Here is a 17,351-nt window from a genome sequence, read left to right on the forward strand (position 1 = left end):
AAATTTTATTATTTTATTACGTTCAATCAATCTTTTATATTTAATTTGGGTCAAATACATGTTTTTTTAAAGAAAGAGATTCAAACTCATACTTTTTAATTAAAGATATCATACACTAATTAATGAGCCAAATGCTTAGGTGTTGAGTCAAATAAACTCTTATAATAAATAATGAACTAACTGTCATTAATCTAAACACCACTTATTATTTTATTATCATATAATTTTGACATGAATGATGAAAAATATCATATGATTTTGTTGTAATATCATATCACTATCCATTGTGACATATTAACATGTCACGTTAGTAATATGTGTTATAAAATGACAAATAAATTTTGATTAATGATAATTAATTGATTATTAGTTATAAGTATCTGTTTGATTTAAACATAAAAGCGCAAGGATTCAATTGAATTTAATAAAATACTAATAATTTATTTAAAACCTTTAAAGACATTATGTCAATTAAATATATATTTATGTGTACAATTAAATAAAAAGATACTAGAATAAAATAACATGCAACAAAAAAATTATTTGCCAAATGATAAAAATAATAATCACTATATTATTAATTTCATTAACACTTCTTAAATCACATTTATATATGTTATAAACATAAAAGGGAATAACATCGGTCGCTTTAATGATTAGAATTTAAAATTATAATTAAATAATAATGAGGTAATTAAAAAACAACAATAAAAGAAAAAAAATCATTTTCCCTTTATCTAATCCGTTAATTAAAGTCTTATCCGTGCTCGTCAACTGCTCCTTTCCATTTCATGCGAAACCTACTTTTCTATGGGTTATAATTTTCAAATTCACCGATCAAAACTACCCCTCAAACTCACCAAAACCACACGATAGATAGCCGGACATTTGGTGGAATTAGAGGAGAAAGATAAGAGTATTTACGTAATTAAGAAACGCAATAACGATTTTTTCCAGGTGTTAAATACCAAGCCTTCATACAATTCCAACGGTCTCCATCTTTGACTCTCTCCCTACAATAAAAATGCTTCTTTCTAACTTTTGTTTTTCTGTACAAAATTACAAATCAAAGAACCCTAACATAAAACCCTTTCAAATCTTAATGAAAATGTTGATTCATTCTTTTGATTAATTTTATAGGAATAGTAATTACGGAAATAAACACAGAAGAATAGTTTTAAAAAATATAAATATATCATGATTGAAACGGCGGCGGTTGTGGCGTATTTCGTGCCGTCCTGGTGGGAGATCAAAGTGGCGGTGGCGGCGTCGTTGTTCGTGATCGTTTCTTATTGGTTTTTTACATTCCAAGGAGGAGATGGCGGTGGCGGTGATCGATCGCAGATTCTGGAAAATTCTGTTGATGGAATTCTTGACGACAAAGACAAGGTCAATTCTTTTGACTTTTTTATTTTTAAAGAAATTGTGTTGTTTTTGAGTGGGTTTTGATTTTTTTCTTAATTTTATTTATTTATGTATTTTTCCATGTAAATGATGACATTGAGTGAAGGCAAATTCGTGTTTTATTTTTTTTATGTGTGTTTTCTTTGATCATTTTTTAATTTTTTTTTGTTCACTCATTAACAATTACATCCTTTTGTTTTTATTATGTTGAACCATTTTTTGGGTAGGTTTTTAGCCTTTTCTTTGTGTGTTACTAATGGCATTGAGTCAACGTCAATTCAGTTATTTCTTAATTTTGTTAGTTTTGGTTTATCATTGAAGCTTTCTGGACTTCTAAATTGATTAGTAGTAATTGAAATTTTTTTCCTTATCTATCTTAAACTATTCCTTTTTTTAACCCCTTACTGTTATTGATTTCTTTAAGTTCAACTCATGTTCCTTATTTAGTGTTAACTTTTTCAGTTTTTTTTTTTTGGTTTATTACTAATGGAATATATAATGTGTGCACATTTTTAGAAAAAAATAAAAAGGATTTATTTTCTGTGAATTTTTATGGTTTTTTTATTAGTCTTGTACCTATTTGTGTGAAATTTTATAGTTGTTTTGAGACAATTATATAAGATTTTGGATATTGTTCCTTTTTTCTTTGTGATGATTAAGGTCTTTGTTTTCTTCTTTTTTTTTTGTTAATACCCCCTCCTTATCCCCTTCTTGAGTGATCTTAAGGGCGCACTCCCCTACATCAGCCTGGTTCATTCAGGATTTTACTCTTAGAGTGCTTCCCACAAAGATCGAACCCTAGTTGACAAGAAAAGGAGGCTTCTCTCCTTACCAACTGGACTAAACCATATGGGTAGGTCTTTGGTGATCAATAGGAGGTCCATCTTTGTTGTTCCATGTGATTGTTGGTAGGAAAGCTTTTAGGTTGTTTTTGACATATAGTAGACATACATATTGTTTAGAGTTGGTTTCTAGATGTTTTTGGTTTATGGGGTTTTAAAAATTTGGTGGAAATGAGAATGCCGATTCATGCCATTTTATTGGGTTCTCATGTTTTAGGTAATTGTTCTTGGCATTGAGGGCTGGGATGATCAGAGTTTTAATGGATTTGTTTGGATGTTATTAATAAAAGGTATCATATATATTTTTTGGTGGAGAAAGTATTCAGATTTTGACAGTAGAACTTTGATTACCTAATTAGACTGAGTCAGTGTGGTTGATCTAACTTTTAACTTTTACCAGCTGAAAGTAAATGAACAGAATTACATCGATTGTTGGTATTTTCCTGGAAAATCAGATGTAGGATGTCTCTATTTATAAATAATTAATTCTAAGCATTTGATGCTAATATAGTATATATTTGGGATAACGTCGACTTTTACTACTCTACTTAAAGTGATGGACCAAATTTACCACCCACCTTTGAACGCGTGCAATTTCAACTCTGTACTTTTAATAACAGTAAAAGGAATATTTTATGGAGAATTAAAGGAATATATTATGGAATATTCTTTTACTTTTATTTTGACCATTTTGCAACAATTTAAAAGTACTATGTCAGAATTGAACCCATTTAAAGATGGATGCTAATTTGTATTATCCTCTTAAGTATAGTGGTAAATTTGATCTTTATCCTTATAATTTTTATTTTTGGTTATCACATAATTTTATTTGATTCATAGATGAGAAGAATAATGAAAGTTTTGATGTAATGATTAACCACAGGGAGAAGAAATACATATATTTTGTGGTCTATATTCTTTTGCTGACTGAAACTTTCTGGTAACTTAATGTTGATTTAAGTTGTTGTCTGGTTGGTTATGGGAATAGAAGTACTGTCAAAATAATAAAGTCCTGCTTCTAAGTCCTTTTCCAGTGCAGAGATAGACATTGTTAGCTTTTTATTTGATTTTTTAAAATTTTTGTTTTTTTCTGGTGGCAAGTGGAAGGGTGGTCAGTCTAACATTTATGCTGCTGTGGGATATGGTCTTAAATAGAGTACAATGGTGCAATATCATATCTATAGAGACCATACATAGTGGAAAATTGTGTAGTTTCTTCTTGTTATTGTTGGCTATTATTATTGCTGGTAAAATGTGCAAGAGGATGGTATATTGATGTTTGTTGGAGTCTCCTCTGATGAAGCCCTAAGCAATCTCTCGTCTTGGTACACACACTTTTTGGTTTATTTGAGCTTGTTGTTTCATGATTCAAAAACTAAAACCATATTAATGTTCTACTCTAAATTTAAGTGAGTAACTGGAAGAATTTGTTGTCAGAATGAGGAAAAGCAAATTTACATATTACTATTTAAATTTCTCTTGACTATACAACATCTGGATTCCAATATCTTAAACTAGTCTTTTTGAGTGAGATTGTGTAATTTTACTTGGTTTTGGTAGTAACGAACGGTGTATAGCTGTTTAAATAAATGCTGTCTGTAAATACAAACATTTTAAATTTTATATTGTAGTACACAATGTTGTGTGCTGCTCTTTTCATGGAGTAATATTTCACTTCTTTGACATGCAGTTGTGCACTTATTTTGTAGATGGTCCAGTTGAAAGGAGATCTTCAGACCAATTCTGCATATCTAATCAAGGTACTTTAGGATTTTATTTCATGTAATGAGTCTTGTTTCGAATTTAAAATGTGATGGTTGTTGCTCTGTATTGCAGGTGGAATTGTTGGCTGCTAAGAATCTCATTGGTGCAAACTTGAATGGCACGTCTGATCCTTATGCTATCATCACTTGTGGTTCTGAAAAGAGATTCAGGTTAGTTGATCTTTTCATTTTCAGTGTGAGCTTCTGAAGCTTTATGGATTTTCTAACTCTTTTAGCAATATTTGTCATCAAAGATTTAGTTTTAATGATTATAAGTATGCTACAGAAGTAGCATACGGGGGAAACACTGATGAGGAAAAGCAACATTTTTGCTTGCATTATAATAACACAGTACCTTTTTTTGTCCTGATTATCGTCATTATCATCATCACCCCTTGTACTTTGGTTTATTTTGGCTTTAGAGTGTTTATGCTTACCGCTTACCAATTATTTGATCATAAGGTTTTTTTTTTAATTTAATTTTTATCTTTACTATTCAGAATTTTTGTTTGTTCAAGATTTTAAGGTATACGGTTGCGTTTGTTGTTCTCTAGGGGAAAAGTCAGGGTAGTGCCTTCTGTATTTAAGGTTAGTTTCATAAAGGTTAATACATAGAAAATGTTTTGGGGATTTTAACCTTTATATCATATAGGCTCCTGATTATTCTTTCAAATTGTGGTGCTTTTATGTTTGTAATGTTTATTTAGATTTTGCATGTTTGGTAGGTTGTGAATACATAATATTTGTAATTTCTAGGGCTTTTAGTAATTGATATTCCATGGCACTAATTTTACTTGCACATTACGTGATTACTGCTCTAGGAATTCTTGAAACTGCATATATAATATTTATACATAAATGACAATGTTGATCTTTAAACAAAAAACAAAGTGGAGGGTGGTAATTGACAATAGTTCACATTTGGGAACAACTCAGTTTTTTTTTCTTGTACATGCATGCATGATTTACCTTGGTCATATTGGTTGATGAAATTTCAACCGTGGGGCATGGAAATTCTTTGGAAATCTGTAGGCTTAAGAACAAAGATGCGGAATTCATACAAAGTAAAACTAGTGAAAGAGTTAGAACTGATGGATGAAGGATGGCGTTGTTTTTGTTGTTTGGATCCATTGGTCAAATGGACTCTGATATTGATAATATTGTATCATAGACGTTTAGATGAACTGAAGAAACAGTAAATGTGAAATGTATGAGCCTTATATTAGTGATAATATATAGTTAAACAGGATAATCATTCCATTTCTTTTCCACCATGCTGTATCTGGAGAAGTCATAAATGGCTAGATATACACCTTCATTCTTGTGCTTAAGTCCTCTATATTTTTTTTTTTGAAGCACTTAAGCAATACAGAATTAATGTATATCTATTTGTGTCACATTCTTAAAATTTACTTGTGTTCCCGTTGCAGTTCAATGGTCCCTGGTTCAAGAAACCCCATGTGGGGAGAGGAGTTCAATTTCTCTGTAGACGAGCTTCCTGTCCAGGTATTTCATCATAATTGGTTATTGTTAGAGACAGGCCTTTGGACATTTTTCAGTGTGTTTTTTGTGAAACATGTCTGCTCCATATCACACAGTAGATCCAGTTTAACTGCATGTGCCTTTAACTTAAATCAAAATATTTTATCACCAGCAATTAGCATTATCATATTCTTCTTGCTTTGGATGTACATTTTATTGTTAAATTTTAGGCGAACAGCGACAGTGTTTTTGGACTGCCAGATGCATAGCAGCTTTTGAAGTATGTTTTTAACCTATAGATGTATGATGGATTGAATAACTTTTTTTTAAGTGTGGAGAGAGACTTAAGGCTTTATTAAAATTTAAAAAACAAACGCACTTTTCATTTTTTTAGATTATCTGAATGCATCGCATGAGGGAGCCCAGTCTCGTACTGGTGCTGACAAACCAGGTGACGACAAACCAGGTCTTTCTTATTATTTTGTCTTTCTCTACATGTAACAACCTTTTATAACTTTTCATTTCTGTCTTGGTAAAGCTTTTACAAATTTTAATACATAATGATTATCAGCCATGCTCTAGAATAAATTGTTCAAAATTTTTTAAGAACCATTTATGCTTTAGAGGAACTATTTTCTGTTGGACTTGTAATTATATCCCTGGCTGTACTAATTTTACATTCACTTGTTTCTACCAAGTTGCTGCTGCAAATTGTTATTACATCTTTGCTGTTTAAAGCTGTGCAACGTGCATGTTATGTTTATAACAATATATCTGTCAGTATTCCTCTCCTAATTCCATTGTGATCAAAGGAACCTTTATTTTATGGCAATTTGAGCAGTGGGATGCATAATTGTATGAAAAAAAAGTGAGATAGAGTAACTCAATGGAGGATGCATTTTTAAAAGATGAATACATAAGGACACCTCCATTAACAGTCCTTTTTATTTTCCAGTGCGGCATGGTTTATCTAACAGAATTCTTTTTACTCCCTAGCAGATAAATGTAACAATATATGACTGGGATATTATTTGGAAGAGTGCAGTTCTTGGTTCTGTAACTGTTCCAGTTGAATGTGAAGGTCAAAGTACCGCAGTATGGCATAAGTTAGATAGCCCATCTGGACAGGTAATCTTTTCTTCCTAAGTTCTGTATTTATCTTGTTTTTGTTGCTCCTTTACCATTTTTTTTAACTTATAAAGATCAATAAAAGGATTTACTGTTTTTCAGGTTTGTCTACATATTAAAACAATAAAACTCCCCGTGAATTCTTCCAGGTATAAATTGGAGCTTCAATTGTGTGTGTGTTTGTGTGGCGTGTGTGTATGTATATATATATATATATATATATATTTACACTCAAAATGAAAAAAACTGTGTTTAGTTACAGCTATTTTTTTTTTCCTGTGTTGACCCTGCTTAATGACAACACTGGTGGAGTTATGTTTATTATCTATATATGTCGTTGAATTGTTTGAAATTTTCTACTGTTAGGGGTATAAATGGATTTGCTGGAGCTAATACTCGAAGAAGGATTATAGATAAGCAAGGGCCTACGGTGGTTCATCAAAAGCCAGGGCCTTTACAGACGATATTTAGCCTCCTTCCAGATGAGGCAAGTCTCATAAATTTTATTTCTTATGGTTAGAGTAATGAACAGGAGTTGGCAATCCTTTTTCATCACTTCAAGCTGGAGGTTAATTAACAGAAAATTTCTTTCAGGTTGTAGAGCATAGTTATTCATGCGCACTTGAAAGGTCATTCTTGTACCATGGTCGTATGTATGTCTCTGCATGGCACATTTGTTTCCATTCTAACGTGTTCTCCAAGCAAATGAAGGTTAGCTTGTCATTTTGGTGCACCACTTACCAAGGTTTAGCCTATTAGATTTGACAACCTCTTCATAAGATATGCTGAAATTAATGGTGAGAATGCAGGAGACACGTATACTTTTCCACATAACCATCTCGTCCTCCTCCTTCTTTGGAGGGAAAAAAGATTAAACTAATTAAAAAGATAGTATGAGAAATTGTATGGATTTGACACCTTCTATGGTATTATAAACTGAAATGACATGTTCAGTGTTTCAAATCCTTAACAAATTTTGTTTTCACAACAGGTGGTAGTACCATTTGGGGATATAGATGAGGTATACTTTGTTCTTCTTCTGATCAGTACTTCTTAAAGTTAGTTTCCTGACATAAAAAAGAATAATTATAAATGCTTATATGCATTTTCTTGGCCATTTTGGAGATAATTTTGAATTTTTTTTGCTTATAATTTTCTTTTGGTTTATGCAGATTCGTAGGAGTCAGCATGCATTCATTAATCCTGCAATAACAATTATTCTTCGGATGGGTGCTGGTGGGCATGGTGTACCTCCATTAGGGAGCCCTGATGGTTAGTGACTAAATTCTTTATTATAAATCCTTGAAAGCTTGAGGGACTTGTAATTTTTAAGATTTTTTTTAAAAAAAGAGCATTATACCTCAGGCTTGATTTTTTACCATCAACATGATACAAAGGCCATTCATCAAATTCTTGTTTATCTTTTATGCCCTGCTTTGATGTGATTTATTGATGTCAGGTTGAGTTTACCAAATGTGAGGTTTTTGCTGGCTTTTGGGGACAATTTTTTGGCCAATTTACTGGCATTTAGTTGATTTGCATTTTTTATACTGGGGTTGTCTTCTTATTTTGATTGAACTGTATTCAGATTTTACACTTAATTGACCTCAAATAAATTTTATTGGGGAAAATTTTCTTGTTTTGATAGGTTAATTCTTAGATGCATATTGTTTCATAAGGTTTTTCTCCTTACTTAATGGGCTGAAAGGGTTCTTGACTGTGGAAACAAGAATATATTTGTTGAACAGAGGAGAAGAGAGAAAAGGCTGTAGACATGCTTCACTTTTCAAAACTACAGAACTAAATCTGGCACCATCATCAATGTTGGTTCTTCTTCTGTTGCAGAGGGGATGAAGTTCATTCAATGCATATGACTTAGTGACTGCTCAACAGCTAAGCATGTGTGTTTCTTATGTGTCTTCATTCTCCTGCTACCAGAATAATAGGAAATAATGCTGCGGCTTGTCAAGAATAGGGAAATAACTTTGCATCTACTCACCCTGGTGGCTCTTATTTCTAAAAACTATAATAGATGACATCATTGACTATACTGCTGTACTTTTCAGTTCTCTTTGGTGGCTTTATTTTACATTTTCTGGAATAACAAGTGAGAGGATGCAAAATTTTGCGAGGTCAAAAAAATAGAAGCCAAATCACAGACAAATATGCTGAGGCAGAAAAGGATATTTTTTTTGCTTTATAAGAATTCTAAGGAGTAGAGAACATTTTAATCATGAAGCAAAACATCTTGATGTTTTGCAACTAAGAAAGAAGGCATTAGTGTGTGGGTTCTGTGCATACAACAAAATGTAGGCTGAAGAGTTTTGTACATATCCTTCAGTTTGTTCAACTAATAACTGTTAAGTGGTGTTATCAACATTGTCTCAATTTAGAGCTTGTCGTGGCTTTATATTCAGGTTGGATCTCTCCACCTATTGCCAATTGATTTTAGGTTGGATGTTTAACATAAACCACCTTCTAATTGTTTAAGCTCTGCGGACTTTGTCTTTCAACCATGGTAATTTAGTTATGCATCTCTTGTACCTATTATTTTTGACACACCCTCGGGCTCACTGGACCATGATTCTTTGATGTCCGTGGCTTTTGGGATGATTGAATCTGATGAAAAATATATCATATGGAAAGCAATTCTGAATTATGAGGGTGAGTGTGTTACAACATGGAATGATTGAATTTATATCAGCTGAGTTTGTTACCTTCTGGCTCCTCTGGTCACTTACAAAGCTCATATGCTTAGCAGTGGGTTATGTTTCTATTATACAATTATGTTTGATGCAGTCCTGTTTTTTTAATGTATTGGCATTTAGAGATGTTTCATGCATTTCTGAAATTGCATCTGTTATTTATTACCGAGTCTTTTCTCATATTTAGTGCTTATAGTTTAACCTAATTTTATATTAGGTCTACATTTGTCAGCACTAATATTTTTCTCTTCCTGTTTGGATTCTAATCAGAAACTTTGATCCTTTTTTTTTTTTGATCGACCACAACTTTGATCCTGATTTTTAGTATTGTTAGTATTCATGATGAATCATGAATGTAGGAATCTCTAGATCTGAGTGACATGAACCCTCTAAAATGTTTCTCATTCGGTTAGAACTTTGATTGCATTTAAGGTTTATGTTTATCATGAAATATCATACTTTCCCTCTGTTTTCCATCTCTTGTTCCAAGGATTTTTTTATGTGGCTAGTTGTTTGGCACAATACTTCAGAAATGCTGCTTTTTTTCCTGCCTTTGCTGCAAGTTTGTGTACCACTTCGGCTCTAAATGCCAATATCCAGTCTCTCTGTGCAGACAATCCCTTGATATAATTGTTGTAGCGCTGTCAAAAGGGTTTGTTTACTTTGGGATGGTTTGTTAGCACATGAAAAAAACTTAAACGTGGTTAAAGATACTACTGCTGCATCAAATGAACAACAATTTTTTTTTTGTTTAATATTCCTTATATACCTATCTAATTTTGATGGTTGTTTTGCATTTTGTGCTCAACATTATTTTCCAGAAGAAGAAAAAAAAAATCCTTTTTTTTCTGTTTTTGGTTTCATTAAAGAAAAATGCTCTGATATTACATTCTGAATACTCTTCTTTATCATTTAAAATTATACATACTTTGTTATGTCCATTTTTAGAGATTGATGTCTTACACACTAGGTTTTTTTCCCTTCCCCTATCTAGTTATGCATTCAGAGGTCTTTTCCTTTAAAGATCAAATTTAGCTCATTATATTGTGAGGAAGAATCTCATTTTGCAAGAGTGAGATTCTGGTTTTAGCATGAATTGAGTGAAGATGTGTTTATGTCGGTGTTATTTTTCTTTGGCCGATTTCAGGTAGAGTCAGGTATAAATTTGCATCATTTTGGAACAGGAACCATGCATTAAGAGCATTACAGCGTGCAGCCAACAACTACCATGCAATGCTGGAAGCTGAGAAAAAGGTTTTTTGCTTCTGCTGTGTGAATTATTCTTTTATTCTTTTGTTTATTGTTAATTTTTGCTGAACTTTAGTTTTGATCATCGCATATTTATATGATATGGCAAGAAACATAAGTTTTCCTGTCACACTCTAAAAGAGCTAAATTTTTACCTGAAAGCTTTTCATACTGCCCAGACAGGGGGCATTTGATAATCATTTAGTATTGAAACAATCTTATCCACATATTTTTCTGCATCTAATGAGAGAGAGAGAGAGAGAGAGAGGGGTGGAATTTAATTGCCAGTGGACTTTGAATATGTACATACTTCTTTCTGTAATAGGTAACTTGATTGAACATTGGGTGAAAACTGATGAGTTGTGCATAGGAGTTGGAGAGAGAGAGAGAGAGAGGGGGGGGGGGGGGGGGGGGGGGGGGGCGGCGTTTCATTGCCAATGGACTTTGAAGAAGCCATATGTACATACTTTTTTTCTGTAATAGGTAACTTGATTGAACATTGGGTGGAAACTGATGAGTTGTGCATGAGAGTGATAGGAGTTGGAGAGGAGAACTTGGCATTACTCTGGGAGCTTAAGCAAGGTGGTAAAGAAGATAGGAGATAGGAAAATGTTGGTGTAGGATTAAGTTATTTATAGGCTAAGGAGTAGGGAAATGCTGGATAGAACTGTGAGGAATAGGATATAGAACGTGTTGGGAATATGTAGCTTCTGGAGAGACTATAAGGCTGAATGATAAATAGAAGTCCATAACTGAATGTAGTATACTGTTTAGGTGGCAGTGTCCTAAACAATAAGATGCCTTGATGATATTTTTCAACTACTCAGGAATACAAGGTTATATGGTTGGATCAATGAGAAAGTGATGGGTGAATTTATTTGGTTGTGTATGCAAATATAACTATAGAGAGAAAGAGAATTTAATTGCCAATTAACTTTGAAGAAGCCATATGTATGTACTTCTTTCTGTAATAGGTAACTTGGTTGAACATTGGGTGGAAACTGATTAGTTGTGCATGGGAGTGATAGCAGTTGGAGAGGAGAACTTGGCAATGCTCTGGGAGCTCAAGGAAGGTGGTAAGGAAGATAGGAGATAGGAAAATGTCAAGTGTAGTATTAAGTTATTTATAGGCTAACGAGTAGGGAAATGCTGGATCGAACAGTGAGGAATAGGAAATAGCACATGTTTGGAATATGTAGCTTCTGGAGAGATATTATAAAAGCTGAATGGTAAATAGAAGTCCATAACTGAATGATTTAGTATACTGTTTAGGGGGCAGTGTCCCAACCAATAAGATGCCTCAATGATGTGCTTCAACTACTCGGGAATTCAAGTTTATCTGGTTGGATCAATGAGAATGTGGTGGGTGAATTTATTTGGTTGTGTATGCAAATATAACTGAAGCTCCCTTAGTTGTTTTTTGGGTACTTGCTTTTGTGTCCACAAATTTTATCTTTAAAGTAGAAGCAAGAGAAATAATGTAAGAATGTAAAGTAAAACTACGTGAACATTTGAAGATTTTGAACTTTAAGGAACTCTAAAAGAGTTGCTGAATTTTATCAAATATGGTTTTAACTAATAATTTTTGGTTGAATTGGTTTATCCTGACTGTAATTTATTCATGGAGGATCAACAGAGAAAGATCCTTTCTGGTGTAGCGCATGCCAATTTGTAATGGAGACCCTTGTTAATTTGTTTGAAGTAATGTTAACCTCTTTTCTTTGTCTTACTTAATATAGATGTTGGAATGTCTTCTTCAAAGTACTGCATTATTTAGCAAACATACAATGTTGTGTGGATAATAGTTGATGATGTGTATACAGCTAGGAGAAAAAGGACAGCTTTTCATCCTTAAAAATGCTTTCGATTCTGGTCTCTGTCCTTGTTTGCTTATATTATGCATTATTTTTTTTCCCTCCGAACTGATTGATTAAATGAAGCAATTTTTTATTTGATATATTTTGCTGGTATGCAGGAGAGAGCAGAATCAGCATTGCGTGCACACAGTAGCTCTATTAGAGGTAGTAAAGGGCAAGCTAGGGCTCCCGAAGATAATGCATCTAAAACTGAAAAAGTACAAGCTTTTATCAAAGAAGAGGCTCTTTCTGGTATCCACAATGTATGCATCATCGCTTTTCCTGCCTTTGTGGGTTTCATTGTGTTGTTAGTTGGTATATATATGATTCATGCATGTTTCTTGCAGGATGTATTTCCTTGCACAGCTGAGCAGTTCTTTAATTTATTATTGGGTGATGACTCTAGTTTCACAAACGAGTATCGTTCAGCCCGAAAGGATACAAATCTTAATGTAAGCCTAAGATCATTTTAGTATTCCTTTAGGCGTATTCTATTAAATATGCCTTTAGTGCATTTTATGCTGATATTTTAAGTCTTAAAAGCATTTGTATTGCTTTGAAAATATGATTGTTGAGTTCTAACTGGTAACTAGATAGAAAAGCACTGAAAAAAGTAATTAATTTTTACTTGCTTTAACATCTCCAAAATTTTGGATGGTATGAACTTGACCTCTTTTTCCTCATAGAAATTAGTGGTAATCTACCCAGGAAATTTTCCTTCCTAGTTGGATGAATTGAAAGTTTGTACTCACTCTTCTATGCTACTTTCAGATGGGACAGTGGCATGCTGCAGATGAATATGATGGTCAAGTGAGAGAGATTACATTCAGATCCATTTGTAACAGTCCCATGTGCCCTCCAGACACTGCCATGACAGAGTATCAGCATTCTGTTTTATCATCAGATAAGAAAAAGCTTGTATGACTTCTTTTCTTATCCGTTCTGTCAATTCTTATTTAACAATGCCATTGGTAGTTTTTACTATTATTTTAGTAAACTTAAGTTGTCGCACTTTCTTAGTCAAAAAAGTCATCTGCTTGTGATATACCTGCCTAATTTTGCATTTTATTGTATTTTTTTGTTTGTTTTATTTAATTAATTTAGTCAATTTTCTCTCTTCTATGTAGGTTTTTGAAACTGTGCAACAGGCACATGATGTTCCATTTGGCTCCTACTTTGAGGTATGTATTAGTTGGACTTCTTGCTTCTGGGTTTAAAATTTATTGTTATAGGTCCCACAGACACTTTGATGTGCACAGGGTCCTTGTAGTATTCTCAGTGGCTCTGCAATCAATATTGTGCTTCCACTCCAATAAATAATTTAATTAACCTCTGACCCCAATAAACATCACATATTTTGTGGATGGTTTTCTACAACAACATCCTCCATTTGTTGTCCTATAATTTTAGGAAAAGAAATTGATGTTTCAATCTCATTGGAATACCTTAAATCAACCCTTTTGCTGAAATCATGGCTACTACTATACCATTTTCTATGTGTACCAACAATGATCAGTACTGCATTCATAACCAACATTAGAATTATGGATGCTCATTATTTCAGCTGTACCAAATGTACAGCCCAAAACATAGTAGCACCTAGTCCAATTAAGAGGGGCACTGTCCATTTGCAAACTGCCACATTAGTCTGCTTGCTGGCATTGGTTGCATTTGTTTGTTCATCAGCTTACTGTGTACCACCCTCACTGCTATTGATCATAATCTGCTACCTATTCTAGCCTTGCCTTTTATTCTCCAGCTGATATAAAAGCAGGGAATAAATGAAGGCGAACAAAAGGACAAAGGTTCTCCGATGCACTACATGTGCTATGGCCTGTTGTAGTCTTAGATATTCAGATGAGTGGCCAGATCTGTCAGCTGCAACTGGAACTATTTTGCAGGATAACTGGTCACATTCTTGCCAACAGCAATAGAGTGATATGCTGGATATAGTATTGATGGTTTATATGCTTTGGTATATATTGTGATGTGCTGGATATGCCATCATGGTATGAACAATTTGGTGTTTTAGGAAATATGTGCTTTCAAGTCAACAGTTCTAACTTCCTAGGATGACCTATATATTTATTAACTTATATATGTGTGTGTGTGTGTGTGTGTCTGTTTATATGTCTCATGTTTTTGTGCTGTTCATCTTTCAGCTTCTAGATTATTTGTGACATCATTTTATTTCTGCTGCATCAGGTTCATTGTCGGTGGTGTGCAGAGACCAATGGTGAAAATTCATCTGTTCTAGATATAAAAGTGGGTAAGTTTTGGGTTGGCTTTAATCTCTTGACATTTTTTTTTCGGTGCATATGGAAATCCATTGGTTCTTGAGCCACACAATGGGAGGTAGCCCTCTCTCACTCATAAAACCCACCCCTCCCATTGCATGATTCAATTTGAGACCTCAAGTTCTAACTGCTGGGATATCCTCTTGAAGGCATCTCTTGATGACTTTTTCCATGCTTTAGTTCTGTTCTTGATATAACTTTTATGAGAGATGGTCTTTTAATCTTGTTTTACCACAAGAAAGATGAAGAATGAAAAAGAAAAGGACTTACGTCCTTTGTGTGGTTTTCGATAATACTAACATATGATGTTTAGCTCTTGGTGCAAATACATTGAGATTTATGCTGCATATATTGTATTTCATGAACATAGAATAATTAACGTGTAAATGCATTGTGCTTTTCTCTCTCTTGTTAGAATGACCACCAACAGTCAGCCCTGTATGTTGGGTCAGGGTCTGGCTTGGTTTGTTGGCTTTTAAGGTCAATATGGGTTGAGCTTAGTTGGGTTTCAGTTGTGTTCTATATTGAACTCTATGAGCGGATAGAAATCAGTTTGGGCATTGTCAAATTTTACTTAAGGGCATTTTTCTTTCAAGCTATTTCAAGACAGCATCATTACAGGTTCAGTTGGCATTAGGTTCATGCCGAGTTGAGTTGAGTTTGGGCAGGTTCGGTTAGCCCAGTCAGGTTATGTTTTACCACCTCTAATCAGTAACCTTACCACCCTTTTCATTGTTATGCAATATGTCAGGAATACTAAAGGTAGGTACATAGTTCTTGTCTTAATATAGGTTTTGAAATTTGAATACATGATCTCATGCCTTCTACTCCCCTAATTATTTTTGTCTTAGTTTGGTTAGGTTGACTCTCCAAAGTCCAAATACAACCCTCATTAAAGTATCCTAGTTCAAAACATTAAATATTTTCTTAATCTGGAAGTTGATGGATTAGACTAAGGGGTGTTCCAATTTTTACAGGTGCACATTTTAAGAAATGGTGTGTGATGCAATCGAAAATTAGGGCAGGGGCTATCAATGAGGTTGGTACAGCTGCAGTTGAACCATGGTCCTCACTGATCATAATTATGAATTCCATTCTTCAAAAGCTTTTAGATTATTTTTCTTTCGTAACTTAGCCTCAAATTTTGTATAGGTTGAATTTAATATTATACCGTCTTTCTGTGTAGTACAAGAAAGAGGTGGAGTTGATGTTAGACGTTGCGCGCTCATATATCAAGTCGCATACTGCCAGTGGTGAGACCAATAACTCCCCATCCTTACCCTCAGTTAGTCAAGAGATCAGCTAGCAGCAACAGCTTCTTAAACTTGGGTAATCAATTTCCCCTTGATTTTATTGTATAATTTCTTTTCTTTCTTTTTTTTTTTCAATATATGGAATGTAATCTTCATACGTAGAGCTACCAGGGTTTTTGCAATGTCCTAAGCGTTAAATCTTCCTGTATAATATAACCTAACCCGGTCTCCTGTGGAAGGGCCTGTTATTGTAATGCATTTTTCCATGTAATGGCAACCTTAATATTTCATTGCATGGGCACATTCCACGAATATCATGTGTTTCCTTTTAATTTATATGTAAATAAAAATACATGATTTCGCTGTGAAATCCTTGATGTTCGCTTTTGATTGGCTTGATTCCAATATTATATTATAGTGTTAGCAACCAGGTAGCAATGCTCCTATGTCAGAATCTATGGTATTAACATGGATTAGTCCTGTACCTTTGGTTAATTTATTTGGGTCAAGCATTCGTTTGCAAGCACTCTCCAACAATTGAGATTTCAAGTCTTAACATCCCATTTGTTTTTAAATATTTTAAAAAAAATAATGGAAGGAAAACACTATTATACTAGAACTCAGTTGACTGAGCTCATCAACTTAAGGCTCTCTTTTTTATTTATTTGTGTAATATTTACTACTTCTGGCTAACTTTTGATGGTTTCATATTTTTCAAAAAATTTGCAGGAAAATATTTTTTACTTAGACCGATATAATCCTTCAAATAATACCAGAAAAAAAAATATATCAATTTTTTGTAAATAAAAACATACTTTGCTTATTAAATTATGCTCAATTAATTACATTTTTATTAGCTCGTATTGTTATTTTACACAAAAATATATATATAAAAATTGAAATTAAAATTAAATAATTATCAATGAATGATATCGTTTAAAACTTAAAACTCAATTTATAAAGGTTAAATATCTAAATAATCTTTTGAATTATACTAAGGAAATCAATTTAGTTCTTATCTTCTTTTTTGCATGTAAATAAATTTTTAAATTTTTATTTTGAATCAAATAAGCTTCTTTCAAATAATATGGTATATTAACGTGTTATCTTAATGATATCAATATCACATGACAAATGATATGATATAAAAAATGTTAACTAAGAAATGAGCTTTTTCTTTTTATCCATCTAAATGTTCAAAAATTATTGGTTAAAGATTTGAAATAAAAAATTAAAAAAAAAACTAATTGCTTCAAATGTTTCTTAACTTATTACTATTTTTTTGAATTAAATTGACTTTCTTGATATAATTTGAGAACTTTTTTGAATATTTAGCCATTTATAAATCTAAGCATAAAACCTAAAAAATACTT

General features: G+C 33.0%; 1 protein-coding gene across 3 annotated transcripts; it reads left to right on the forward strand.

The window, feature by feature from the left end:
* Positions 1 to 1,004: 1,004 nt before the first annotated feature.
* On the forward strand, positions 1,005 to 16,348 carry LOC18602352 (C2 domain-containing protein / GRAM domain-containing protein). Of its 3 annotated transcripts, none has more exons than XM_088805952.1 (18): positions 1,005 to 1,389; positions 3,956 to 4,006; positions 4,083 to 4,180; positions 5,440 to 5,515; positions 6,488 to 6,619; positions 6,722 to 6,768; positions 6,986 to 7,106; positions 7,214 to 7,330; positions 7,611 to 7,640; positions 7,792 to 7,891; positions 10,472 to 10,578; positions 12,548 to 12,691; positions 12,776 to 12,880; positions 13,200 to 13,346; positions 13,556 to 13,609; positions 14,634 to 14,697; positions 15,703 to 15,764; positions 15,912 to 16,348. In XM_088805952.1, the coding sequence occupies exons 1-18, from the start codon at positions 1,198 to 1,200 to the stop codon at positions 16,029 to 16,031; spliced, it is 1,767 nt and encodes a 588-aa protein (XP_088662078.1). In that variant the 5' UTR covers positions 1,005 to 1,197; the 3' UTR covers positions 16,032 to 16,348. The 3 variants fall into 3 exon arrangements, with proteins under 3 accessions (XP_088662078.1, XP_007033741.1, XP_088662079.1); XM_007033679.3 differs by having other exon boundaries at positions 6,491 to 6,619; XM_088805953.1 differs by having other exon boundaries at positions 1,248 to 1,389; positions 3,937 to 4,006.
* The last annotated feature ends 1,003 nt before the right edge of the window (positions 16,349 to 17,351 follow it).

This window comes from Theobroma cacao, chromosome 4, assembly GCF_053813885.1.
Source record: "Theobroma cacao isolate CCN51 chromosome 4, ASM5381388v1, whole genome shotgun sequence".
NCBI classification, from domain to species: Eukaryota; Viridiplantae; Streptophyta; class Magnoliopsida; order Malvales; family Malvaceae; genus Theobroma; species Theobroma cacao.

What these genes read in the sequence shown, in the direction of transcription:
- LOC18602352 (XM_088805952.1), top strand. Translation starts at nt 1,198, where the DNA reads ATGATTGAAACGGCGGCGGTTGTGGCGTATTTCGTGCCGTCCTGGTGG. An exon ending in TTCTTGACGACAAAGACAAG is followed by an intron (nt 1,390 to 3,955) that starts GTCAATTCTTTT and finishes CTTATTTTGTAG; the next exon opens with ATGGTCCAGTTGAAAGGAGA. An exon ending in ATTCTGCATATCTAATCAAG is followed by an intron (nt 4,007 to 4,082) that starts GTACTTTAGGAT and finishes TCTGTATTGCAG; the next exon opens with GTGGAATTGTTGGCTGCTAA.